Source organism: Balearica regulorum, chromosome 8 (genome assembly GCF_011004875.1).
Source record: "Balearica regulorum gibbericeps isolate bBalReg1 chromosome 8, bBalReg1.pri, whole genome shotgun sequence".
In the NCBI taxonomy this organism is placed as follows: Eukaryota; Metazoa; Chordata; class Aves; order Gruiformes; family Gruidae; genus Balearica; species Balearica regulorum.
The window spans coordinates 27077880-27103217 of NC_046191.1; the positions used below are offsets into that span (position 1 = coordinate 27077880).

Consider the following 25338-nt stretch of genomic DNA (forward strand, 5'->3'; position numbering starts at 1 on the left):
GACTGGGAAGAGTTAGCACAGCTTCTGCAGAGGGATGTCCTACCTTAGTGCTCCGTCACGGGCCTCAGCGGGATAGCGAGCGCGAGGATGAGGGTGGTCTCTCCAGCACAGCAACGTACCTGAGTGTTCAAAAAAACTTGGAAAATAGTAGTTCTTCAGAAACTGCTGAAAGAAAGCAAGTTTTTATGAGGCAAGGGCTCGCTTGTGGTTTGGTATCTCCCTAAAAGGTGTAAATGAAAGGTGGAAACAGACAGTTGCGTTTTGCAGTGAAGGGGATGTTGCCAGCAGACTCCCACGCAGGTCTGTGCGGGGTCACTGCCCCTGCATCTCCAGACTCAGGCTGCAGGATCTTGGGAAGGGGGGAAAGCCTGTTCAGCAGGTGAAATTTGGTGGGGGAAAATGCAGTGCTAGTGACAAAGGGGAAGAAAAAAAGAGAAAGCAAAGACAAGGGGCAAAGCAGTTCTGCCGCACAGAAAGCTCTCTTTGGAGTGAAGGGCAGAGGCTGGAGAGGGCAACTCTGTCAGGCAGAACCATCCCACCATGCCTGCTCCGGAGGCACGAAAAGGATAAACGAACTCCCCCCACAGCCTGCAAATCCAGACGTACCCACTTAGAACAGAAATGCACAGAGTAGCCTAAAAAGGCATTCCGGTAGAGGCTTCTTTGAAGAGCAAGGGCTGGAGGGCTTGTCCCAGGACAGCACATAGGGAATGCTCCTTTGGTTGTGTCACTCCGGTGTTTCTGACCACGGCCCCTGTTCCTGCACACGTGTAGACCCAGCAACCTGGCTCGCTGTTTGAGACGTGCTAGGAGACCTGGAGAACTGAAATGCCCAGGATCTCACTTAACCCGTGTCAAGGACTGAGCACAGCCAAGTCCACAGAGGTGAGACCATTGCAACTGCTTTGTTTGGAAATAGTTCCAAGCAGGATTTTGCTTTTAAAAAGAGAAGTTACTTGGGTCACAATATAACTTTCTCCCTTGCCTCAAATAATCCTGTCTAACAAGCAAATCTGTAAATGTTTTAGCAACCCTGCTGCGTGGCTGCATTGAGTGTATTTTTAGTCTTTGTAGCTGTTACAGTAACACCGCTTCATTTATATACTTATTTGGTAGTGTATACCAACCCTTCAGATGGAAATATTGTCCAGATGTGCTGGGTAGGACAGTCCGGGCTGCTCAGTGGTGATGAGGTGGAAGATTGCAGAAGTGACAGCGCAGAGCCAGCTCCCTGAATTATGTCTGGGGACAGCTGCAGCCCTTCAACAGCCCAGCGCCGGAGCTGTGTGCGGCTGGTGCCCTCATCTTCTTCTGGAGCTCGTGCTTTCTGAACTCTGTGCTGCCCTAGACGTAAGCTCTGTTTTGGGCCAGGGCAGGTTGCACTATAAATTGCTTGGGTAGTTTGGTGCTAAATCATTATTTAAACCAAACTTTAGCATCATCAGCTTGGCACAGCTCGCACAAAGCACCCGGGTACTGGAACTCAGCCGGTGGCTCTTTGAAAGCTGCCTAGGTTCTGCCAGTGTGATAGATGGGGCTGCAGAAGGGGCTCCAAGTGTAAATTAATACCAACACTGACTCTTTTTGGAATCTGGTGTGGCGAAGCAAGCTTTCTCATTAGAAGGAAACATGGAAAGTATAAAGGGTGTGAGTAGCTGTTCAGCAAAGACGTTTTTAAAAGACTTGGTGGTTTTGTATCACTTTACACAGAGATAATTCCCTGACACCTAACTTTGAGATGACCTAAACTGGTTTCATGCATAATAAATTCACTCTCTGCTGTTGTCGACGAGGAGGAGATAATTCTCTAGCCTTACTGACAAAGACAGGTAGCTAAAGTAAAGATGGGACAAGTGATTTCCCTCCCTATATCTTACCAGCAGAAGCGAGGACATGTAGTCTAGATCTACGTGGTTGACACTAGCTTAACTGTATACTCAGTGAGCACGGTGTGAGAGCAGAGCCAGGCAGGTTCTGACCACTTTTACAAGTCACCTACTAGGAAACCAGCCAGTAGATAAATAGTTTATCATCTACTGCAAAGGCAGTTGGGACCTTAGAGAAGGGTCTTAGGATTGGGGGGTGTCAAATCAATAGCCCAGGCCCTGAATTATACAGTATTGGTCTCACAGAGTGTTTTTTGGTAGTCCACTGTGGGACTGCCAGGGGTATGGCAAAATTTGTAGTTGATTTGGTAGAACAAGGCTCTATCAATGTCCCTAAGGCATGAGAATATCTCCAGACAGCTGCAAAGCTCTTCCATGGTGGTTGGTTACAGCCTTGAAACCCTTGACAAGGTCAGGTGGTATTTCAGGGGAGCTCTGTTGCAGCCGCTCTGCAAATTGTGCAGTTTTCAAGACAAGCATTTTCCTCCAGCAAAGCTTTGTGGGGAGGGTGCATCTAAGTGGGAAAGGGTAAATGCCCAGAATAACTTGTTCCTGTCCTGTCCTGTCCTGCATCCATAGGGCCGAACAGCCCACTGACATGTATAGAGTTTGAGTCTAGAGAGACAATTCACATCGCCACTTGCTCTGACTTACTGCAGAACAGATGCTGGGGTTTCCATTGCCTGCCTCTCAAGCCCTCTGCCTGTCTTCTGCCTTTCTGTAACACAGCATCTCTCATAGAAGATGCCTGATCTCAAAGACGGACATTTGAACATTCAACTGATTGATATGTGTCAGTACTACTAAGGGGAGAAGGGAGACTTTGGGTTTATGCTCTTTCTAATAAGACAGTTTTGAAAATCTAGTACTTCAAATATGAAGGCAATCTTCCATCATCTTTGGTAATTTGTAACAGTAGTTATTACCCTCAGCCTTATTTGCTAAACGTTTTTGGTTTGGACTGCTGACTTCAGCTTTCATCAGTTGGGTCTTGCAACATGTTTGTTTTTTAAGAGGAGCTGCCATAAACCATAGACAGCAGCGCTGGAGAATTAGATTTCTGTTTCCTAGACCAAGCTCGTGCTGGGAGTTTGGTACAGACTGCGAGAGCCAGCGAGCCTCTTTCTTTGAGAAGGTGCAGTCAGAGAACAGCCACGCTTGGCACAATTGCACAATTACCTTTGCTGTTAATGTGAAATAGTCTATCGTATGGTTAACAAATAATTAAGTGCAACACAGCCTTTTGGCCTGGGAAGGATAGCTTCTTAAGCCTGAGGCCATATGAATGGCTGTATGTTCTGCACTTCAAAGAGGAGCAATAAATCTATTTATAAATCCAGACACCTCTACAGGAGATCCGTTCCTGTGTTTTCACTTATGTAATCCCACAAAACATCAGTCATAGGTAATTCAACACAATAAACTTTAGAAATAATTCAGTGTCAGTGTTGCTCTGGGCTATTAAGCAGCCTCGTGTAACACAGGTTGGCAGCGCTGACCTTCCAGCCAACAAACGAGCAGCGGCAGCAGCTCTGGGCTGTCAGTCCTGCCTTCACAGACACCTCTGCCCGTGTCCGCCTCCCTGCAGAGGGCTGTGAGGTGTGATGGGTCCTGAGGCAGTGCAGGACACGGCTGTTTATGTGCACTGAGCCCTCCAGGGATCAGCCACACTCGACTGCCAAGCTCAACATTCATCACGGTCCCTGGAAAACCCACCTCGTGCTCCATTGGTGTCTCCCAGATGTTGGTACTGCTGGACAGCCCCATGGAAGGGGAAGGAAAGAAAGCCTGACCGGGCTATTTTTAAAAGATCTGATGCAGGAATCACAAGGCAAAATTGTGGACTTGTTCTGTAGATGAGATCAGACCACAGGGTCCCCTGGAGAACCCACAGCTCTACTCCAGGTATTGCCCGCTTGCTGATAAGGGGTTAGGAACAGCACAGCTGAACATGTCCAACTACATAGCCATTGGATTTAAACTGACCATCAAGGAAACATGGCACAGCAGTGTTCTCTTTGCTGTCAGAGCCGTGGGTGCTGGCTGGTGTGCCTCCCTACCCTGTGGCAGATCTCACTGAAAGGGCTTCACCCAGGTTGCACTACCTTGTCTTTGTCACGAGCAAAGAGCAGACAGACAGTCATCACAGCTCAGTTGACACGTGTTGGCTTCTTTGCGGACCTGGGCTCTGTAATGATGGGTTGCAGTCTACCCTGAGGGGCTTCAGTCATGAATAGGCACCTGCAGCTCACAGAAAGGCAGGGCTAGAGGGACCAGAGTGACTGGGAGTCCCTGTGCCTGTGCCTGTGCAGAGGGAGGGTCAGGTACCCTGGGTTTTGGCTGACAGGTGATCATCCAGCCTTTCCTTAAAGACTGCCAGTTGTAGAGATCCTCTGGTCTCCCGAGGTAACTTTGTCCAGGGCTTACATCACATTATTGGTAGGAACGTGGTCAAAGAGAAATCTGTTTCTCTTGAAATCAACCTGATCATGCTTTTGGCTTATGCACAGCAATCCTCTGCAGTCCTCAAGCTTTTTCTGCACGTCTTCTGCCGGGCCCCATTTTGTACTCTTGTTTTCCAGTTCTCCTGAGCGTTGTACTTTGCTCTGGCCTTGGTTGAAATGCATCCTGAAGGTTTTGGACAGCTTCTCTCTTTTATTGAAACTGCAGTCTAATCCAATACTCCAAGGTGGTTGAAATCTCTCCAGTTTAGCATCTTCCAGAAATCTTACAAGTATGCTTTCTATTCCTCATCCAGATCATGGAACAGTTTAATGGCATCGAGCTCGGGACTGAGCCATGTGGAAGCACTTTTGCAATGCCTGCCCCTTTGACACTGAGCTAGTCTTTCCAAACATCGGGCTGCACCGGCTGCATTCGGGTCATGGTTGCCTGTTGTTGTGCTGAGAGCATCACCTCCACCGTCTGGGCAGGGGTGGGCTGGGCCGGGCTCTCCTATGGTGGCCCGGCGCCCTGGGGCTGGCACGGCTTTCACACTGCTCCTTTGAACACAGCTGGTCCAGGCACCCAGCAGCATCGCTGAGCAGCCACCGCTGTCTCTGGGGAAAATCCCACCTCGTCTTCTACATCATTTTGGTGCTAACGGTAATGAGAAAGGCTGCTGCAAATGTCTGTAGTGGCAATTGAGCCATTCCCACTACTGTCCTCATCCCTGTGAGACAAGACCCTTTGCAGAGGCTTCCTGCAGCAGTTTTTCATTGACAGTGCCTTCAGCCCAAAAGGGGAAAGAATCAAATACCTGTCTTTAAACCCGAGTGTCACTCCTGTGCTAATTCACATGCACGGGGCAGGATTCAGGCACTTTGCAAATGTCCGAGTTGGGTGTGTGAGTCCCCTCCATGCCTGCTAGCCAGAGAGGCTCCTTGTGAGCGTGATTCCTCCCAGCTATCTGTCTCAGCTGTGGTGGCCTCAGAAGACACAGCACCTCTTGCACAGGGTAGAGAGCCGTGGCTTCCTTAATTGTGGTCCACTTTTAGTCGCCAGGGAAACCTGTGTCAGCGCTGGGAGAAGCCAGATCCCGGCTGGCTGAGCTGGGCTGATCTGGTTCCCATGCTCCCTGCTGCCACCCACGCAGCGCAGCTCCCTCCCTCGCATGGGCTGCTCTCTGGGGTTGCTGTTCTCCTCCGTGGCGTGCAATGCCGGGGAACCTAATGATAGCCCGCTGTGCTGGCCGCTGCGGGCAGATGCGGGAAAGGCTTGCTGCCTTACCGAGAGGTTTTCCTGGTGCTGGCCACTGTCCCACCTCACCCACTTGTGGATTTGGAGCACATTTTCTCACATAGCTGGGGTCCTGTCAAGCTGTCGTCCCTGCACCGTGAGAGCTGAGGAGCTGTGTTTTCAGCTAGCTGTGTCACAGGGAGCCAATCTGTTCCCATTTGCTCTCTGCAGCCCAAAGGCCAGGCTCTTACCCCTGCCAGCTTCTCCTTGTGCATCCAACTGCCCCGTGCAGCCCCTGTCCTGAGCAGCACCACCAGACCAGCCCTCTCTGCCGTCTGGTCCTGAGCCTGGTGGGTGAGAAGCAGGAGCACATCCAGAGGAGAGAAGGGGTGACCTGGAGGGATGGGCTCAAAAGCGGTCCCAGCTGGGGACACAGTGCCCGAAGCTATGGCAGGGCTTTATCAGGCCAGGAGGGACGAGGTGCTTGTCAGGGTGTTTGGATCAGCGGCACAGAGACATGCACAGCTGCTCCTGACCTTGGTGGCACATACGGAGCCTTTTCCATTTCATTTCTGCAGGTGGGAGCTTTGATTTCCCTTGCAGGCTCTCAGCCCCCTTAGCAAGGGTTTGCTCCTGCTTTTCATTACTATACCAGACATATTTGATCTAATGGCTTCTACAGGTGGCCTGGGGTACAAGAGGGTCTGGCCACGGTTGTCAGCTGTCATCCAGAGTCAGAGTTAATCCAGGAAAACAGTAAAAATTAGTAATGTATATTGCATTCCTCCAGTCCATACGCTTTCCATTAGGTGATCTTCCATCCTCCTTAGCACAGAAAGAAAACCCTGCTGATGGCAGTCAGCGTTTCTGACTCTGAAAGGCAAGGATTGGTCATGCCTGGAAATCCGATCTTGACTCTCACATTCCTGGACACACTGTCTATGCAGGGAATAGTCTCCCACCTTTAAATCCAGGCAGCAGATGCTAGCCATGTGCACAGCCTCTGCCTGTAAGCCCAGGAGCTTCTGCAGCACTTGTGCTGGGGTCCCATGTGCTGGCCTGGGTCTCCCTGTGTCCAGAGGTCTCTCGGGGTAATGGTCTTGTCCTGTGTCACCACAACGTCATGCCAGTACAACAGCCAGGTCATCACAATAATGAGGCACAGCTAATTCTTTTGAGAGGTCACATTTTAACTTTTTTTATTACTAATCTGGTGAAGAAATTCCTCTAGATCCTTAGTGTCAAGACGGCTACAGTATTCTTAAACCAATAAAAAGAAAGTAAAAGTGGAACATTCAGCTTGCTTAAATGAACCCTATCTGCAATCACCTCTACACTTCAGTGGCTCAAGAACAACAGGTCAGTAATAAATGTTATACAATGCAAACAACTCCATCGGTAATTATGTGCAGATGAAGAAGGGAAAAGACAAGACTTACATTAATGTCTCCGTGTGACTGCACATGCTATGCGTGGCCTGGGCCCTTTGAGGTGTCACAAGCAGGCTGGGGCTGTGCTGTGTGAGATGGAGATCCACGTGTGGAGCTGCAAAAAAGGATGGGAGTTCCCTTGCTTCAGCTCCTGCACCAGACAAAAAGAAAAACGGTCCAGAAAACTCTGCTTTTGGTGCCATTGGGTCAGCAGCTTGCAGGGCTAACACGACTTTTTTTTTTTTTATTTCTTACTTTTGCAGAGAATGTGATCAATGGGCAGGACTATGAGGTGATGATGCAGATCGACTGCGAAGTGATGGACACCAGGATCCTCCACATCAAAAGTTCATCTGTCCCTCCATACCTCCGAGAGCAGCGCAGAAATCACACTGACACCTTCTACAGCGCGTCCCCCTCTGTCCCAGAGATGCCCCATGCCCTGAGGGCTATTGTCAAATCCCTGCGGTAGGTCCTGCAGCTAGCGGCATGGCCCGTGCACGCAGCATGCAGCAGGTCCTGCTGCCAGGCCGAGCCCTTTTGCCGGCAGGTCCCTGGGGCTCCTGGCACATCAACACGGCAAGGGCAGACCCCACGTAGCCCATTCCAGTGCCTGACCCTACCCAATGGCCACATCCTGCCCAGGGATTATACGGCTCAGCCACCACCTGGCTGGGGACAGACCTAGGGATCCACACAGCGTGTGATGCCCAGTGCCAGGGGTGCAGGTGATGCACGCTGCCGCAGTCCTGGTGTTGGCATCAGCAGTCGGTGCCTGGGGCTGGCACCGGAGGAGCACGGGCCGCCCTTGCTACTTATGCACTGTCCAAAATTGGGGGTGGGGTGGGGTGGGGGTGGGGGGTGTTTGTTGTTGGGTTTTGTTTTTCTTGGTCCCTGTTAAACCATCTCCTGAGGTGTTGAGTGTTGGGGTCCTGCCCAGAGACACCTCTGCAGAGGCCTGTGCTCAGGGCGGCAGGAGGAAGCAGTGTCCGGCTCTGAGCTGCAGGTGCAGGGAGAGCCACAGCCTTGCACTCCACACTGGGCCTGCCACCCCAGCCCGGGCCCTGCACCCCAGGAGCAGGAGCATCCCTTCTCTGCCAGAATGACTGTGCTGCGCCTGGCCGGACAGCCGCGCTTCTCATCACCCCCATGCACATCCACACACCTGCCCCAAATTCCTTCCCCTCATGGCCTCCCTTGCTGGGAGGCAGTGGGCTGCTGCCCAAGGTTGCAGCGGTGCCGGGGGGCAGCCCCACCCCAGCCCCCCCAGCATGGCGGTGGGATCCTGCACTAACAGCCAAAGCACTACAAGCAGAATGACCCGCACTGCCGTGAAGCGTGGCCCCGCTCCCGGGGGTCACCCTACTGGGGGGAAGTCCCGTGGTTGGACCCCCGGGAGCAGGGTGCCTGGGTGGGACGGGGACGGGCCACCCTCCCAGGCAGTGTTCACACCCACCCACCCCTCACCGGTGTGCACTCGCCCGCACACTGCTGCTGGCCTTCCCAGCCCACGCGGCTGCGTGGCGAAAGGCTGGGGCATGGCCCAAGGGTGGTGATTCAGTGCAGCACATGCATTTCTAAAGATTGTACTGCTGGGTTTGTTTTTTCTCCTTTTTTTTTTTCCTCTCCAGTTTTTTTGTTTTGATTTTTTTTTTGGTGATATTTAATGCTTTTCACAGCTAACAGCCTACAGAGCAGCACTGGCCCTGTCAGGACAGAAGAGCTGCTTCAGTTCAGTGGGACACAGCCACAGCACTATCCTCCCAAAACACAGACATACACGTACAGAGACACGCACACGTATGCACTCACACCCCTTCTCTGCCTTGCCAGCACTGACAGCCAGCCGTCACGCAGCAGGGGAGCGTGCCATTTGCCCTGAGCACTGAGCTACTAGACATGGCTCTTGCTGCAGTCGACTGCTGCTGTTACAAAGCCCACTGCAGGGCTCTGTTAACTGGTCCCAAGTTTGTCAGCCAAACCCCGGGCCGGAGCTGGGCCGAGGGGCTCCAGCCCACGGTGCTCAGTGGTGCTCAGCTGGGACGAGACGCCAGCAGAGCATCGGCCTTTCCTAATGACTTCAGCATGTTACATTATTTTTTTTCCCCTTTGCAGTTAGCACAGGGGATGATGGGCTTCAGTTTGCCAGTCCGTCCTTGCCTTTCCTTCATTGTCTGAACCACTGACTGACTGATGTGGGTTTTTATTATTGTTATTGTTGTTAGTATTATTATTTGCGTGTGTGTGGCTGCTAGGAAATAAAGGTTGATCCTGCAGCAAGACAAACGGCTCGGGGGAAGCAAGGAGGAGGGTGAGGAGCAATACACCCCTGTAAAGTATGTGCCTTGCAACACTATGGAAAAGCTTTGCCCTTTGCCACGTAGTCAGCGCGAGCTGCACAGGCCCCCCGTCCCCTCGGCGCTCACGCTGCTGGGAAGCGGCCGGGCTCGGCGAGGGGTTTGGCTGCGCTCCTTGCACCAGTTCTGTTTTCCTGGCCCCGGCCCCACCTGACTGTGGGCCAGCTCACACAATAGTCAAAAATAAAAACCCCGGCAGTGCCCCAGCCGGAGGCACACAGCTTCCCCAAGCCCTGGGCTGCTTTGGGGGGTGTGTTTGCTGCCGGGGAGGCGGGGGGGAAGCCGGCGGTGGTGGCTGAGCTTCGCCCCAGCCTGGCACGTTGGAAAGGGCGGCTGCTGGGGATGGCTACAGCACTGTGTCCTCAGCCAGCACCCGTGGGCTCTGGTGGTGGAGAGCACCTCTCATCCTGCGTAGTTCTCTTCTCTGTGTCCCTAGCACTGAAGGCAATAAAGTGGTTCTTTTATTTATTATTATCTTTAATTGTTATTTTGCTTGTTAATACTGTTTTACTTGAGTAAATGACTAGAAGGCCAGCACAGTCTCTGCTGTCTCTTGGGCTGCAGTAGGGCTCTGCTTGGTACAGACCCCGTCTCCTGCTCCTGGGGAGGGGGCACCCTGCACCAGCCCCCCCCAGTGAGCTACTCGCCCTGAGCCTGGGGAAGAGGAGGCTGCGAGGGGTCCCACCACAGCCCCTGGCGACCCAAGGCCACGCCATCCTGCCCTGGTGCCAGGACCAAGCAGCCTACAGCCCCCCGAGAAGTCCCCTGCGGCCATGCCTTCCTTGGCATGTAAATTAGCACTGCCCAAGCCAACCAAAACCAACCCAAAAAACCCCCTGGTGCATTTCCACGCACCCAAAGAAGGCCCCGAACAGCTGCAAAGGTACTGGATCTTTTATTATTGACAGCAGGTAAATACAAGATGCTGCTGGGCTAGCAGGGCAGGGGCTGTGCCTCTGCGAGGGGCTCCCGATGGCCAACAGCGGGGACCAGGGTGAGCGCGGCACCGAGAGGGCACACAGGCCGAGACCCTGAGGGAGATGGAGCGGCTGCGGGACGGGGAGCAAGGGCTCCCCCAGCCCCGAGGGCTCCCCCAGCCCCGCAGCCCCCCGCCCAGGCAGCCCAGCGCCTGGCAGAACAGAGCCTTCCCCCGGCAAATGCCAAAGGTGACTATTTTGGGTTACAAAATGAACAAACAAAAGCCATCTACACGTATTTACAGTGTCCCCCTCCCGCCGCTGGCTCGCCCCAGAGTGGGGGCTCGGGGTGTGCCCACCCCCACCCCCCCCCCCCGAGCAGGTTGCAAAGGGCAGAGCCCCGGGCGGAGGGGACAGTCCTCGGCGTAAGTGCCAGCACCAGGGGCTGCCGCAGCTGCGCTCGCAGCCCCACTGTACAGCAGGGTCTCCGCAGGGCCTGCTGGCCATCGGCTGGGAAGATGGTCCCTAGAGACAGGACATTCCCACGGGACACGCACCCCCTCCACCAGGATGGGCAGACATCAGTGTCCCACTGGGACCTGGTGCCTGCAGCGGAAAGGCCAGCTTTGCACTGGTTCTGGGTCTCTTGCTGATCATCTTTAGCTACAAACCTCATCAGGAGGACCCCGTCTGGGCCACCACCTCCTCTGCAGGCAGGAGAGCTGGGTCTGCCCTCCCTTTTCCTTCCTGGGAAGGAAAAGCAGAAGCAAAGTTACAGCAAAGATGGAAGGGGGGGGGTTCTGGCCTGGGGATCGATCTACAATCCACCATAAAAAAAAACCAGCTTGAAACAAAACCCATCATTTACTCTTTGATTTGTACAAAATAACAATAAAAATAATAATAAAAGGTGCTGGTGGCCCCTGGCTCGCAGTGCCCCACTGTGGTGGGGGGTCTCAGTAGGCAAAGATGACGTGGTAGGTGACTTGGTGCCCATTGTCCCAGGCGTAGAGCAGGCGGTCCTTGGGGTTATAGTCTATCTGCGTGGTGTAGGCGTACTCATTCTCAAAGAGCAGCCGGGGGATGATCTGCGTGTTGGTGTGCGTGTCAAAGGCGTAGGAGATGTTGGCGTTCCTCTTGTTGTAGCTGTCAACCGCATACAGGACCCCGCAGATGACAAAGCAGTTCCCGTAGAAGTTCTTCCGCAGCCCCGTCCGCCACGTGGTCTCCTTCTGGGTGCTGAGGTCGGCCGCGTTCAGCTTGCTCAGCACGATCACCTCCTGGTTGAAGCCCTCGTAGCTGATGGCCGGGTAGATGACCCACAGGCCGTTCTCATCCACGGCAAAGTCAACGTCTGAGTGGCCCCGCCACCGCCATGGGGTGGACTCCTCGTAGGCCACGTCATGCAGCATGGCCCAGGCAGCCACGTACCGCTGCTTCAGGTCGTATTTGATGATGTTGCGCGTGAAGGCTCGGTTGTAGTAGAAGGAGCCGTTGTAGACAACGTGCCCCGTCCCGATCCAGCTGTACGGGAGCTTGTAGGAGTTGCTCCAGCGCCCTGCGGGGCAGACACCCTGCTGGTAAGACCCTCCCTTTGTGTCAGGGTTGGTGGCCATGCCACAGCAGCCACCCACACCCTCTGCCCCCAGCCCTGCCTGCACTCCGTCCCCAGCCACCACCCACAGGCTGGCATGGTGACAAGCGAGTCCGGAGCCACCATGGGCAGCCCGACCTGCCCCGTGCTCTGAACCCCACACGCTGGGTACCGGTGCCCAAGAGGGGAGGGTCCCTGGGCAGAGCATCCCCCCGGTACACACCCCAGGGAACGAGGACACTACTTGGACCAGCCGAGCAGCAGCCGGCGCAGCACCAAGGATGGCGCAAGCCCACCTTGCTTGAAGTTGTCGAGATTCCTGAACTCCACCAGCGTGTTCCCGTAGTAGTAGTTGGTGACGTAGATCCGCTCCTCCCGGGCCAGGGGGTCCTTCATCCAGGCCCCCTCATTGCGCCCGTAGGTGTTCTGGGTGGTGGGCCCCGAGATGGTGGACAGCGTGTCCTTGCAGCGACCTGCACAGGCAGAGAGAGGCTCGCAAGGCCTGAGGCAGGGCGGCCATGCTCTCCCTGCTCCTGCCGGGGGTCTGCGGCCATCGGCCCCACTCCAGCCCCGTGCCCACCCAGCAGCACCGGCTGGGTCCTGCAAACAGCTCCCCACAGCCTCGGCTGTATCTCTGCCCCAGCTGAGGCCACTGCCCATCTTGGGTCCATCTCCAGGGAGGCCTCTTTGCGCCCTGCCCAGCCCCTCAAACTGGGAGGACACTACAGTAGGTTCCAGAGTTAACAGGCAAGTAAACCTGGCCCCAGTAAAGTGCTGCCCCACCACCGTCTCCACAACACCTCCCACCCGTGACCAAATCCAGGTGTGCTGCGCTTAGCAGGACATGCTGTGGGCACGAGTGAGCCGCCATGTGCACAGCCGGATCGGTGCAGGACCTGCAGGCACTCACCGATGATGTTCCTGATGTCCTCCTCCTCCAGGGCCTGCTTTGGGGTGGCAGGGATGGTGGGGCTGACGAGCGTTGCGGGGGTGCTTGCCTGTCCCCAAGTTCCTGGGCTGCTCTCCAGGGCAGGGATTGTCCCCGCGTCCCTTGAGGTCCCGGCGGTTGTGGCCATAGCAGGGCTGGGGACAGCGCTGGTGGCTGTGGGCAGGATCTCCGTGGTTGTGGCCACCACTGTGCTGGCCAAGGCTGCCGGTAGCTGCGGGGTCCCCTCCTCCACCAGCCCTGACGGGGCAGTCGTGGTCTCTGGGGCGGGGGTCAGCCGGCTCACAGTGGTGGGGTCTGGTGTGGGCCCCGTGGACGTGGCAGGGGACATGGGCACCGTGGCTGTCGCGGCGGTGTCGGCAGCCGGCGGGGTGGTGGGGTCGCTGCCAGGGGTGGGCGGCCATCCCACCGGGGAGGGCTTCCTCACGCCCTCACCCGCCTGGCCGCTGGGCCTCAGGAGCTGGTCCTCGATCAGCAGGTCCACCGTGTTGTCCCCACTGAACAGCTCGTCCGCTGCCAAGCAGAGGCACGGGTGTCAGCCCCACAGCGAGCGGGAGCAGGTCTCCTATGGTCCCTCTCCACCCGCCCCACTGCGCTGGCTCCTCCACCCACTTCGCCAGGCTTTCTCGTACTGAATCCACATGATTTTCCTCTTAATTTCCGCACACCAGCAGTGCCCAGCCAGATCCCACCCACCTAACACAGGCTGCCGACACGGGTCCCTCGCCCAGAGCACGGGGACCACTGGGGCTCCCCGGCCACCACGGGTGCCCTTTGCTCCTCCTCATCTCAGGGATCTCAGGAGCCCACGCACGGGGCTGCCGAGCCGGCTTTGCACACAAAGGGCATTTGCCGCCTCTGCCCGTGCTGCCGGGTGCTGCCGGGCCCTGGGGGCTCAGCCCCCTGCTCTCACCACGGCCGGAGCCACGAGCAGCACCCTGCTGAGCCGCAGGCAGCAGCCACAGCTCTGAGCCGCCTCCGGCCACCCCGACCGCTGCACAAACCTCCCGGGATGCTGTCGGGCAGGCAGATATGGCAGGGCTAACCTATGTAATAAACTTGCATTTACTTTCTGGAAAGGTGTTGATGCTGGGTGTTTTAAACCACAGCAGTGACCTGTTTCCTTAGCTACCAGGATTTTCCATGGAGTAACAACGCTCTGCTGCTCCCTCGCGCAGGGCTCAAAGGCTGGATGCTGCCTCGCTGCCTCCAGCGGTGAGGCACCAATCGTCCCACCTCCAAGCCCTCCTCTCCATGGTGACCCCACGCGCTTTGCCCACACATTCCCGGGGGCCAAGGCGGGACTCGGGGGCATCGCTGGCTTTGCTACGGCACGCAGCCAGCCCCTCCGCCGGTCCCAGCTGCAAACCCAACTCACGCTGCTCCTCGATGTCGTTCTCCGACTCGGTGGACTGGGCTTTGTAGTAGGTGACCCCTCGGACGATGGTGGGCTTGGAAGGAGGCCGGCTCCTCACACGCAGCTTCCTCTGCAAGAGCTGCTTGGGCTTCTCATCCTCCAGAGAGAGGTGCAGCTCCGGGAGGGACTCGACAGAGTTGATCTGCTGGGAAATGGTCTCATCCTTCAGGAATCTTTCTTCATATTTGCCCTGGAAGAGACACAGGAGGTTGTTTCAGGATGGGCCAGAACAGCCACGTTTTGGGGGACGGGGCAGGTCAGGCTGGCTCTGACCTCCCTCCTTTCTCGGGGTCACCCTCCATCCCTTCTGCCGAGGGAAACACTCCTGCGGACAGCGGGGGTGGCCGACCGGCATTGCCTCTGCCTGACCTTGGTGCCGCTCTGCAAACCCGGGACTCAGTGCTCCGTAAGGCCCAGGCTGTGGGCTGTGGGCTGCGCGGGCAGAGCGGGGGGGCCTTAGCAGGGTACACCCCTCACACGTCCGCTCGCCGGACACCCCCTTGCATGCCAGGGAACGGTGCTGGTGGCTGATCCATAGAGAGTGTGCAACATGCACCAAGCTTTGGTAATGCGGAGAGGCTGAAGGCACCTTCCCAGTGGGGCTGGGACCCCCCCGGGACAAGGACTGGGAACCCCCCCCACCGGGGCAGGGACTGGGAACCCCAGGCAGAGGCAGCCACCAGCTGCCACGGCTCATGCCTGAAGGATTTCATCTCATTAAAAAAAATCGGCAAGACAGCCTGAAGGTTGAAGCGGTGCCCATTTGGCCGAGAAGACGGGCCCAGGGTTCCTTCGCAGCCCTGCTGCAATTAACAGGGAGAAAAGGGGAACTTTGGGAAATGAGGTCACTCAGGGTAATAAAAGCCCCACGCTTCGCTCTCCTGCCTGGCCGGGGCTGGCTGCTCTCCAGCGGGCAGCGGAGCTCCTGCTCAGGTTACCGCCCGGGGGAGCAGGGGGAGAGGGGCCGGGAGTGCTGCTGGACACGGTGCACGGCCCCCTCCCCGAGCGGAGCAGTGCCATTTTCCCAGCGTGTCCGTGGGAGCCCACCCTTCTCCCGCCGGGGCTCAGGGAGCTCACTCCTATGTAGGACCCACGACGCCTGCTCTCAGCTGCTGCGGGGGGGCAATGTGCAGGCTGTCCTCACCGCCAGGAGCTGAGCACCCCTCTTTGGAGCTGGAAATGATGCAGTGACCGTCCCCCCCCGCTCCCCAGACACCTCCTTTGCCCTGGGGGGAAGGCAGGATGCTCCAGGAGCCACCCAGTACAGACCAGAGCAGCATCAGGCGACCCAAGATTGCACCACCAAAGCAGCGAGGGGGTCAGGACACCCTGGGTGGACCTTTTCCCAAAACACCCCTCTCACCCCTCTCTGGGGCTGCACAGAAACTGCTGCATGTCCCTGCACTGGGCAGACCCCGCAGGGACCCCCCAGTCCGGGGCTGGGCGCCGGAGCCAGCAGGATGCCCAAACCTCCGCCCGGAGCCCAGCGGGGGCAGGGGCTGGCTGGGGAGGGGTAATTCCCCAGGCGAGAGGGCGACAGGCTGTCCCTCCGCAGAGCCCCCAAGCCCTGCTAATCAAAGGCTCCGAGTTTCCCAGAGCTTCCCAGCCGGCCCCGCAATGACATCACTCTTTCCGAGCAGCACGGCCGCCGCTGACCTCGAAAACCAACCACCCCGCGGGAAGGGGGGAGGCCCACGGAGCAGCCTGCTGCTGTTCCCTCCTACGTCCCGGCAGCAGCTGGGCTGTGCCGAGAGAAGCAGGTTGGAGCCGGAGGCACAGAAACGGGGTCAGCCGAGCCAAGAAGAAAATAACGCCGGGGCAGTGGCCTGCTGGGGGCCGCATCCAGGAGACACCCTCTGGGCTGGCTTGTGTGGCGGCAGTGACCTCGAGCCGTGCAACTCGCTGGGGTGGTCATACCTCTGTGTGCATGTAGGCAGCCTCGGCGTCCCGCTGCAGTGAGCTCTCGATGTCGGCGAGGCTGTTGGTGATGAGACTGGAGCAGTTCTCCCTGTCCCTGCGGTGGGGATCCTGCGGAGCCTCCTCCACGCTGGCTCCTGCCTGATGGCCTTCCTGCGTGAACTTTCTGGACATGCCCTAGAAAAATCAAGAGAGAAGACCCCATGTAAAGACAAGAGGTGCTCTGCAGCCCCCCAGCCACAGAGACAGCGAGCTCCGTGCTCCCATCCTGGGCTCTCAGCTGGGCTTCTCCGTGGAGCTGTGCATTTCAAGTGCTGAGAAGGTGCCCCTGACCACAGTGCCATCCAGAAACCCCATCCCTGGTGTGCACATCCCAGATCCGCTCCTTGCCACGGGGGCCCATGGAGCAGGAGAGTGGCCTTGAGGTTCTTCAACACCCACCTTCAGCCACACTCACCAGCTCGTAAAAGGAAGAGCAGACAAGCTAAAACATCTTTAGTCCCAGCCTCGCATCCTTTGCCTGTTCTAGTGAGTTCATCTCCCATTTATTAGTCCCACTTTCCTAGCAGAGTCCCATCCTGGCTCGCCACTGCCTGCCTGACCCCCCCCAGGCAAGCTCTCGAGGTCAACATCCCACTTGTCTGGTTCGGAACAAAAGAAGCACGAGCTTTCCCAGCCGCCTGTGAGCTCCAGACACAACAGCACCCAGCAGCACTTTGGGTCACAGCACCGGGCTCTTCTCCTGGTCCTGCCCCACTGCCCGGCCACGCGGTGCCCGCACTCAGGGGCTGCTCCTCCCCACCACCCTCCGATCCCGCAGAAGAGAGGGAGAATTTGGGGAGAGGAAGAGAGACAAGGACCCTCAGAGAGCTGTCCCAGACCAGGAGGGAGCTGGGGCTGGCTGCGGCTGGTCGGGCACCCCGGGGCAGGCAAACCCCTTTGCCCTTCTCGGTCTCCCAACCGTAGCAACACCTTGTCACTGAGGGGTTGTTAGAGCCTCTGCTCATTGCTTCTCAGTCTTTTACATCTTAAGCGACAACTGCTTTGAATAGATGGCACATCAATCAAAGCATTTTTGCACAGAGACTGGGGGCGGTTCCCCCTGATCCCTCATTTTCAATCTGTCCTGCCATTAATTTCTCCTAAAACCCACCATGACCTCCATCTGTGACCTCAAAATCACCAGCTGATGCAACAGCTGCGAGCTGAAGACAAAGCAGAGAAGTTGCCTCACTAGAGAAGGCGCTACCTCTGCGGACCAAGTATTTGGGGGTTCATTCCCTTGAGTGACACCATTTCTGGAAAATACCTCGTTATACTGGAAACAACTCGCAACGCCTTGTCACCTCTGCAAAAATACCATCCCGAGCTCAGTTAACCCCCAACCCCTTCAGGGGTATCCGAGTTCCCAGTCATCACCTGGGAATTTTGAGTCACAGCTTTATCATGCAATTTTGATGCTGAGTGGAATAGCGCGGGAACTCTTCAGCCAGTATTTTTCTGTAGTAAGAAAAGGAACGGGGGATCTCATGATGCTCTCCTAGGAGCAGCACAGGAGCAGAAGCAACTTTGACGCTCTCCTGCTTTTGGGAGGATGGCTGATTCCGACAGCCTTGTGCCCTTATCATTTATTCTGTGTAATGTTTGGCTTATGACCCCCTTAGGGATAAAATCTGCCTCCCCTCGACTGGGGAGGCACTACCAAAGCCTGGCCCGCGATGCTGCTTGAGGCCGCTCAGCTGCTTCGCCGGGGAGCGGCTGCCAAAAGCACACCCGCCTGGGAGGCCGATGCTTTGAAGCCATGCCAGGCTCTTGTTCAGCATCTCAGCTGTTCGTTGTATCAGATCCCGCGGCCGATGCAGAGCATTGTGATCCTTCTCCTCCTCCCCTCAGCAGGAATTTAGGTGCTAAGCCAGCAGCAGGAGGCGTTTCACACCTGCTGCCTGCGCTGCCTGCGCTGCCTGCGCTGCCTGCGCCAGCTCTGCCCTGCCCCAGCGGCACTGGGGAATCTCCATCTAACCCAGACCTCTCCTGTCCTTCTCCATCCCATTCGAGTGCTCGCAGGCAGCTTCAGCTGCTTGTTATATGATCCTGCAGCCCCACTTCTGCAAAATTAAAGACCCAAATCTGCGAACTCCCCCCTCCTGCACCTTCACTGCTCCATCTCTCACCAAACTACCTGAGCCAGACGGAGCTTTCTGCCAGCGCGCCTCACTGCGACGGGCTGCGAGCAGAGCAGCCACGCTGCGAGGTCACCCCGAGGTGCCCAGCCAGACAAGTGCCACCAGCAGCACTCCTGCTGAGCCCCTGCGCAGGAACCGGCTGGTAGGCGAGGCCAAAGAGCGCAGTGGTACCCACACACGAAGTAATCGCTTGTGTCATTCGTCAATACCCAAAACTCCTAACACTTACCTTAGCCTCTGATTCCACCAAGGTCTTTGAGGAACGTGCGCTCCCCACTCACTGACCTGACGGGCTGTGTCGCTCTGGTCTGGCCCGTTTAAAGGTGACAATGTCTAACAGCACTGTTTTCAGTCAACTAGTTTCAAGGTGAGACAAATTCATGGACCCCAGATCCATAACCGATACCAAAAAAGGGCTGTCCCCTCCATCACCCCTAACCCAGCTAACTGGGGATGTTAAACAGCAATAGACCATCGCTCTGTCCTGCTGGGGCCCTTCGCGTTCACCGCAGCATCCCCTGCTCTGGGCGAGCCCAGCTCACCGTGCCGTGGGACAGGGCTCGCCACCACCAGACCTGTGGCTACCAGCACCGCAGCGGTGAAGGTCCCCAGCGGGGACGCGCGGCACGGGGCCGGCGGCACAGCTCCCGCTTCCCTCGCTCCTCTCCCTTAATTAGCAAAGGCCCGTCGGCGAACCCAAGCAACAACTGGAGAATACGCTAAACCACAGGAAGAGGGTGGGATTGCAAATAGAAACATTGGCGCTTTGTTATTTTTAAGCCTCGAACCCTCTTTTCCCCCTTTTGGGTCAATCACCGTGCTTGGAAACCCAGAGCCCCCCCGGCAAGCACGCTCCTCTCGGCTGTCTCCTTCCTGACCCCGGGACGGAGCACGCCGTGCCTTCCCAAAACACATTGCAAGTGGAATTTTGGCTTTATAAATCATCACCTCTTGGCTCCTGGCTGCAGACGAACAGGACTGCTCCACTCTGACAAGAATGTGGAATTACTGTCCCAGATACGGACCACGGGAGAAAACTCCAGTATTTAATCTGGCAACCTGTTGCTGCATAGCTGAGCGCAGCTTAACATACTGCAAACCCTACGTTGTGCTAGCCAAAGAAATATTAAACCATATGGAAGTGAGAATTATTTTACTTGAAGTCTGCTCTAAAAAAAAATGAAAGGTACTTTATCTATCTTTTTAGCAGTGCTGAGGGTTCAGCTCTTTTTAAACTCAGGCCAAGATGTAACTTGGTCCTCAAGGAATCTGACCTCCTTGGCTACCAGCAGTCCTGGTGAGCATACCCCGGCACCGGCCCTGAACTGCTCACCCCCACATCAAATGCCACAAGAGCACCCAGTTGACAGCAACCATCATGCCAGCACAGACATAAAATTGAGAAGAGGAAAAACTTCTGACCCTGAGGAGATGCTGGCTCTGGTGAGGCCACAGCTGGGATCCCGCACCCAGTTTGGGCCACCAGGGATGGGGGAAACTGGAGAAGGTCAGAGGAGGCTGATGGGGTGGTGACACTCTGGGCACTGCCTGCAAAGGGGCGGCGGAGAGTCTAGTCTGATCTAGTTCAGTTTCAGCCAAATAATAGTTAAATTAACATTTCTTCCAAAAGGAACGAGGTTCTGAATGCACCAAAGGTATCAAGTATCTGGTTTGAGGCAAGTCCCACTGAAGGCAACAACCTCGAAGGAAAGCAGAACTTATCTTACCTCCTCAAGCTTTTCCACCCGACCCACCAGCTTGGTCGTGACCGAGTGCAGCTTCAGAAGGTCTAAGCCGTAAAAGGCGCTTTCCAGCATCTCGACGATGGAGGACAGCTGCAAGGCAAAGGGAGCACACCGTCAGCCAGAGGCGCCTGCTGTAAAGTACCCCGCGTGGTTTCTACAGCCAAAAAGTCAAGGGCGACGCGCGCATCTGAGCACGAGAAGTTTATTAAAACGCACGTTTTCCCTCACGCAGCCCTGCCGCATTGCTGCCGCGCTCAGAGCGCAGCGTGCACGGCAACACAGACCACCTCTGCAGGGCTTCAGGAACAGTCTGGGTGCTGGGGATTAGTAAGCAGAGCAAGGAGGAGCGCTGCCCTCCTTGCCAGCTCTAGGCAGGCTCTCTCGCAAGCCCACGGGCTTAGCTACCCCACCGGTGACGTGACTGGCAACAAAAGAGGCAACAAGCAAACGGCAGCTCAAATAAAAGTGAGCTTGAGATCAGACTCTGAGTTCGTGCCATCCCGTGGGTTTTTTCCTGGAACAAGAAGAAACTTGTTAAAAAGTTTAAAAATATTCACAAAAGCAAGAGTGAAGCAACTGGAATTCAGTGCCAGCCCGGTAACAGTTTGCTTCCCTGGAGAACAACTTTATCAGAGGGATGCTGCCTTCTCCTTCAACCACTCGTTTCAGGGACACGCTGTATTTAACTCGCCCCTTCCCACGGCAGGAAGGGCTGCGTTCCCGCGTCCTGCCCAGCACCAGTCCCGGCTCACCGATCCTGGGGATGCAGACAGCAATACCCTCGTTCTGCATTTTGTGCGGTCCCTGGTGCTCGCTCCGCAGAGCGCAGCGCTGAGCGAGGCATGGGCTGGCGAGAAGGGCTCCCAGGCCATCCCCTGCCTCGGCTCCTGCACGCGCCTGCTCCCTCCAGCCCCACGTGTCCCCACGTGTCCCCACGTGTCGTTGCAGACCTTACAGCCCCGACGGCTGAGAACTATTTTCAATGCATGGGAATTAGTACAAGGCGGTGACAATTTCTCCCAGCAGCTACAAACTGGTTGACAGAGCTCCACAAACACGGGAGAAGTACAGGCAACACTGCTGGCAGCACTCTGAGTTTCCACCCCAGCCTCTGCAGTCTCCCTGCGGAGCTGACAGCAAAGGAAAGATTTTTGGGCCAGATAAAATGGCAGTGTGAAGAGACAAGGACTGTTTTATGGCTATGCATCCACTTTCCACTGAGAACTGGACAGAGAGGACCAATACAATGCACACAACCTGCCAGACAGCCGCTAGAGACATGCGCTTTCCCTCCAGGCTGGATGATTTCCACCAACGCACAAAGGTTGCATACTTCATTAACCACCTTCCAAATCTTCCTTGCACAGACTCTGCACCCGAGCCCCCAAACCGCATGCTGCGCCTACAAGCAGAGGAGCAGCACGCTGTGATTCGATCTTAGGATCAGCTACCCCCCGCCAGCACCGAGTTGACCCTCTCCAAAAGACCACACTGATGCACACACCAACTCGCTCTGTTTCCTTCGGTTCACCCACCGCAGACTTTGGCTCTCACTGTCTGATGGTCCATGCCTTCCCAGCACAGCTTATCTGGGCTTATCTACGCTCTTCCACGGGCTCTCATTTTGGGGAATTTCCCACGGCTCTCCCACATGTGGAGTATCCAGGGCTTTTGAGTCAGAGCAGCATAAAGCTTGGTAAAACACAGCAGACACAGAGCAGAGCACGACTCTACACGCTTCCCGCTGCTGGATCGGGCAAGAACAATGCTCTTCAGACCAGCAAGGAGAGTAAAACCCCTGGGGCTGTTAGGAGCAATGAGGTGGCCACCCGGGTCCCTCCAGGCCCCCCCCACTGATGAGCGTGGGAGCTGCTCCTCGTGAGTCACAGAAGAGCTGGAGCTGTGTCCTCTCCTGCCTCCAGGCTTCTGCTAGAGGTGGCTGTTCCCAGCGAGCCTGACCCCAGGAGGGACTCGGTGCTCCGCGAGAAAGCAAGCCTGTTTTCACAGCTCCTGGGGTCTGACTTTTGCAGCAAAGAAAAACCCCACGTGTGTATATTTGGATAAACCTTGTGAAATTGTTTGGCCGCAGATCCTTGCGAAATGAGCGGGGGAGCCTGGGCCAGTTCCTAGAGGACAAGCTTTCACACCACAGCTGGCTGTGAGCAGCTCCCCGGTGGGAAGAGGCAGCCGGAGCCAAGGGCACAGCCAGCCACGCCGCTCCGCTCCTCCTGCGGGCTGACCGGCTCCGGGGAGGATGTGGAGAGAGGTGTGAGCTGCTGGTGGAGGAGCTCTGCCGGCCTCCGGGTGAGGGACTTGAGGGGGGGGGCTCTGTCACCCCGGCGGGTGTCTCCTCCCCTAGCCGCAGAGAGCTCGCAGCTCCTCATCTAAGGCCAAGTGGGACATCCTGCAGGCCAGGGACCACCAAACAACTCCAGACTGGGACTCCTCTTCCCTGAAATGACGGATTGTCTGCCTGTGCCTGTTTATCTTCCCTAGCTGCCAGGGAGCCTGGACAAGAAGCTGCTAACTGTCTGCAGTTGGACAAGATGAAACACATCCTCGAGCTCCAAATTAATTAGAACAAGCCCATCGTGGTGGCCCCAGCGGCAGGCTGCCCCACAGCACCCTGCACATCACCTGCCTTCTACTCTGGGGACTCCCCAGGGCTGGACCAAGCCAGTGGCCCCTTGGGGAGGATTTCTGCTGCCCTGCCCGGGTAACAAACCAGAAATCTCAGCAAGGTCTGATGCCAGCTGCTAGACCAGCAAAAGCAAGCATCCAGTAAAAGACACGAGTACTTAGAACAAACACTGTCACACCTGGAAAAGAGGTACATATTACTAAAGAGACAAAATGCTAAATAGTATAGAAGTATCAGCATTTAAGACAACAAACCCCATCCTGCCGTCGGCCAGCTGTGTAACACACCCTCACCCTGACGCATCAGCAGCTTTCAGCCCACGGAAGCCAAAAGAGCTTTTTGCGTGGGTCCTCGGGAGCCCCTCTCTGCAATGGGAACGAGAGCTGGCCGTTGCTGAGTGGAGCAGAGCCGTGTCCCCCCCCCGGGGCCACTCAGCGCTGGACAAAAGGCAGGGAGCAGCCCAGTCCCTGCTGGGCTTCCAGCGCAGGCAGGCAGCCACGGTGGAGCCCAGGCAGCACGGGATGAAGCGAGTGAATCATCCACTGCAGCTGCTCGAATCAATCCCTTAAGCTGAGCTTGGTTTTTACGTAAAACACGCAGATATAAAAGTAACTGGGAGAAGTTTTAGAATAAAAGTTTAGGAAAAAAAGGTTTTTAGAACAGCTTCAGAAAGAAAAGGCTTCAGAAGATCTCCTCCTCTCAAAAGAGCCCCAAATTCAAGCTGATCTCCTACCTTCAGGTCGCTGCTCTCCGCCTCCCGCAGCTTCTTCAGCCTGAAGTCCCCCTCGCAAGGATTGAGCGCCGAGGGGGGGGCCACGCACGCACACTTGCAGCTGGGTCCTGACGTGATGGTTTCCACCGTGTAAAAGTCCTCCGCTTTGAAAGCGCCTTCGTTAATCCTTTGGCAGGCACCGCGGCCCAGGGGTCTGACCAGGCATTTGCACCGGCAGTCGGAGCCTTCGGACACCGCCTTCACCTTGTCGTAGTCACCTAACAGCTGAGCACAGGTCACCGGCAGTTAGAAAACTCCTCGTCCTCTGCTTGCCCGGCGAGGGACAAGGACGCCCTGACCTCGAGGTCCAAACGAGGACACTTTGGACGCCCTGAACCTCGAGGAGGCTGGCCGGCTCTTCCAAAATCTGCTGACCAAGAAGTTTTCTAGAGAGCGCAGAGCTTTCTGATCCCTGCCTGCAAGGGGAATAAAAACTGGCTTCTTCCAACAGGGTATTTTTTATTCCGCTTTGCGTAAAATGGACCTAGCCGCTTTGAATTTTAAATACAAACCACATCCAGCTGCTTTTTAATGCTATGTGTCCAGCAGACCCACTAAGTCACCTGCTACCTTGAGCAACATTTCTTTACGCGGGCAAACAGGGTAAGGGTGTGCTGGAAGGGGGACTGAAAGCCACCCTATAAGCAGCGAAACCTGGTGGTGAAACAGTATTTCTGATTAGCCCCATACAATGCCAGGAATTTCCTTTACGGAGATTTGCAGACAGCACTTCTGAAAGCCCAAGCACAAAAATAACTTTGACGGTATGTTTCCAATAGTCTCCACGTTAGCCATTTCCGAGGGTAGATAATAACACACGGTCTGATCGGCCAAATCTAACAGAAAGCTCCACCGCATCCCGCTGGCGGGGAAAGAGTCTGGATCCCAGATCCCTCCCCTCTGCACACAAAGAGGCTCCGCCAATTCCCCTCCCAAGGAGCTCCCCGTTCTCTGAGTCCCCCCAGGGAAATGATAGGATGGAAGCTGCGAACTGCTCCTCGTTGGGCTTCAGTGAGCTCACTGCACCCCAGGCGATAAAACTCCCTTGCAGCTCCGCTCACCCAGCACCGCCGAGCATCACCCAGCACCACCGAGCACGTACCTCCAGCGCCGCCCGGGCTGTGCACAGCATCCCCCCCGGCACTGCCCAGCCCCACGCCGCGGGTGCCCCGCAACCCCCAGGATGCCCCGCAACCCCCAGGATGCCCCGCAAACCCCCCGCCCCGCATCCCCCGCTCGCCAGCAGGTACCTGGGAGAGGATGTTCTCCTGGTTGTCCGCCTCGTCCTGCAGCGGCTCGGCGGAGGGCCCGGCCGTGCCGGCGGGGGTGGACCCTGCCCGGCAGCCGGCGCCCAGCGCGGCCAGGCAGAGCAGCAGCGGCAGCGGCCGAGCCATGGGCGGGCGGCGGAGGGGGCCGGGGCCGGGGCCGGGGCCGGCGCGGAGCCGCCGCTGCTCGCTCAGGTGCGGCGCGGCGGGCGCGGGCGGGGCCGGGCCGGGCTCCCGCCCCGGTCCTCCCTCCCTCCGGTCCTGCCTCCGCGGCGGGACGGGCCCCCGGGCGGGGCCGAGCGGGCGGCGGGGCGGGGACGGGACGGGGCCGCCCCGGGCGGCGCTTCCCACCTGCGGCGGGGGCTCCCCGCAGCCCACCCCCGGGCGGTGCGTGGGCCCGGTGCTCAAGCTGCCTCCGCGGGAAAGGCAGAGCCCTGTGCCGGGGGAAGGCCGGGGCCAGGAGGAGCGGGAGGCCGCAGGGACTCGGGCGTCGTCCGCCCGAAGCGGGTCGGGGTGAGCTCCCGCACATGGGGCTTGTCTGGGGGGCTGCAACCCACCTGGCAGCACGTCTTTCCAAAATACACTGCCTG

At 56.9% G+C, this 25338-nt stretch overlaps 2 protein-coding genes across 3 annotated transcripts in view; one reads left to right on the forward strand and one right to left on the reverse strand.

The window, feature by feature from the left end:
* ATF6 (activating transcription factor 6) overlaps window positions 1–9825 on the forward strand; it is an 80389-nt gene extending 70564 nt beyond the window's left edge. For both annotated transcript variants that reach the window (XM_075760195.1, XM_075760196.1), the window contains exon 16: window positions 7258–9825. In XM_075760195.1, the coding sequence (XP_075616310.1) occupies window positions 7258–7466 (209 nt within the window). In that variant the 3' untranslated portion in view covers window positions 7467–9825. The remainder of the gene's footprint in view (window positions 1–7257) is intronic.
* Window positions 9826–10227: 402 nt separating this feature from the next.
* On the reverse strand, window positions 10228–25006 carry OLFML2B (olfactomedin like 2B). The gene is made up of 8 exons (XM_075760194.1): window positions 24734–25006; window positions 23445–23708; window positions 20053–20160; window positions 16143–16319; window positions 14187–14415; window positions 12773–13321; window positions 12159–12335; window positions 10228–11826 (listed from the first exon to the last, which is right to left on the reverse strand). Exons 1-8 carry the CDS (start codon window positions 24875–24877, stop codon window positions 11225–11227), a joined length of 2250 nt encoding a protein of 749 aa, XP_075616309.1. The 5' UTR covers window positions 24878–25006; the 3' UTR covers window positions 10228–11224.
* Between the last annotated feature and the right edge of the window lie 332 nt (window positions 25007–25338).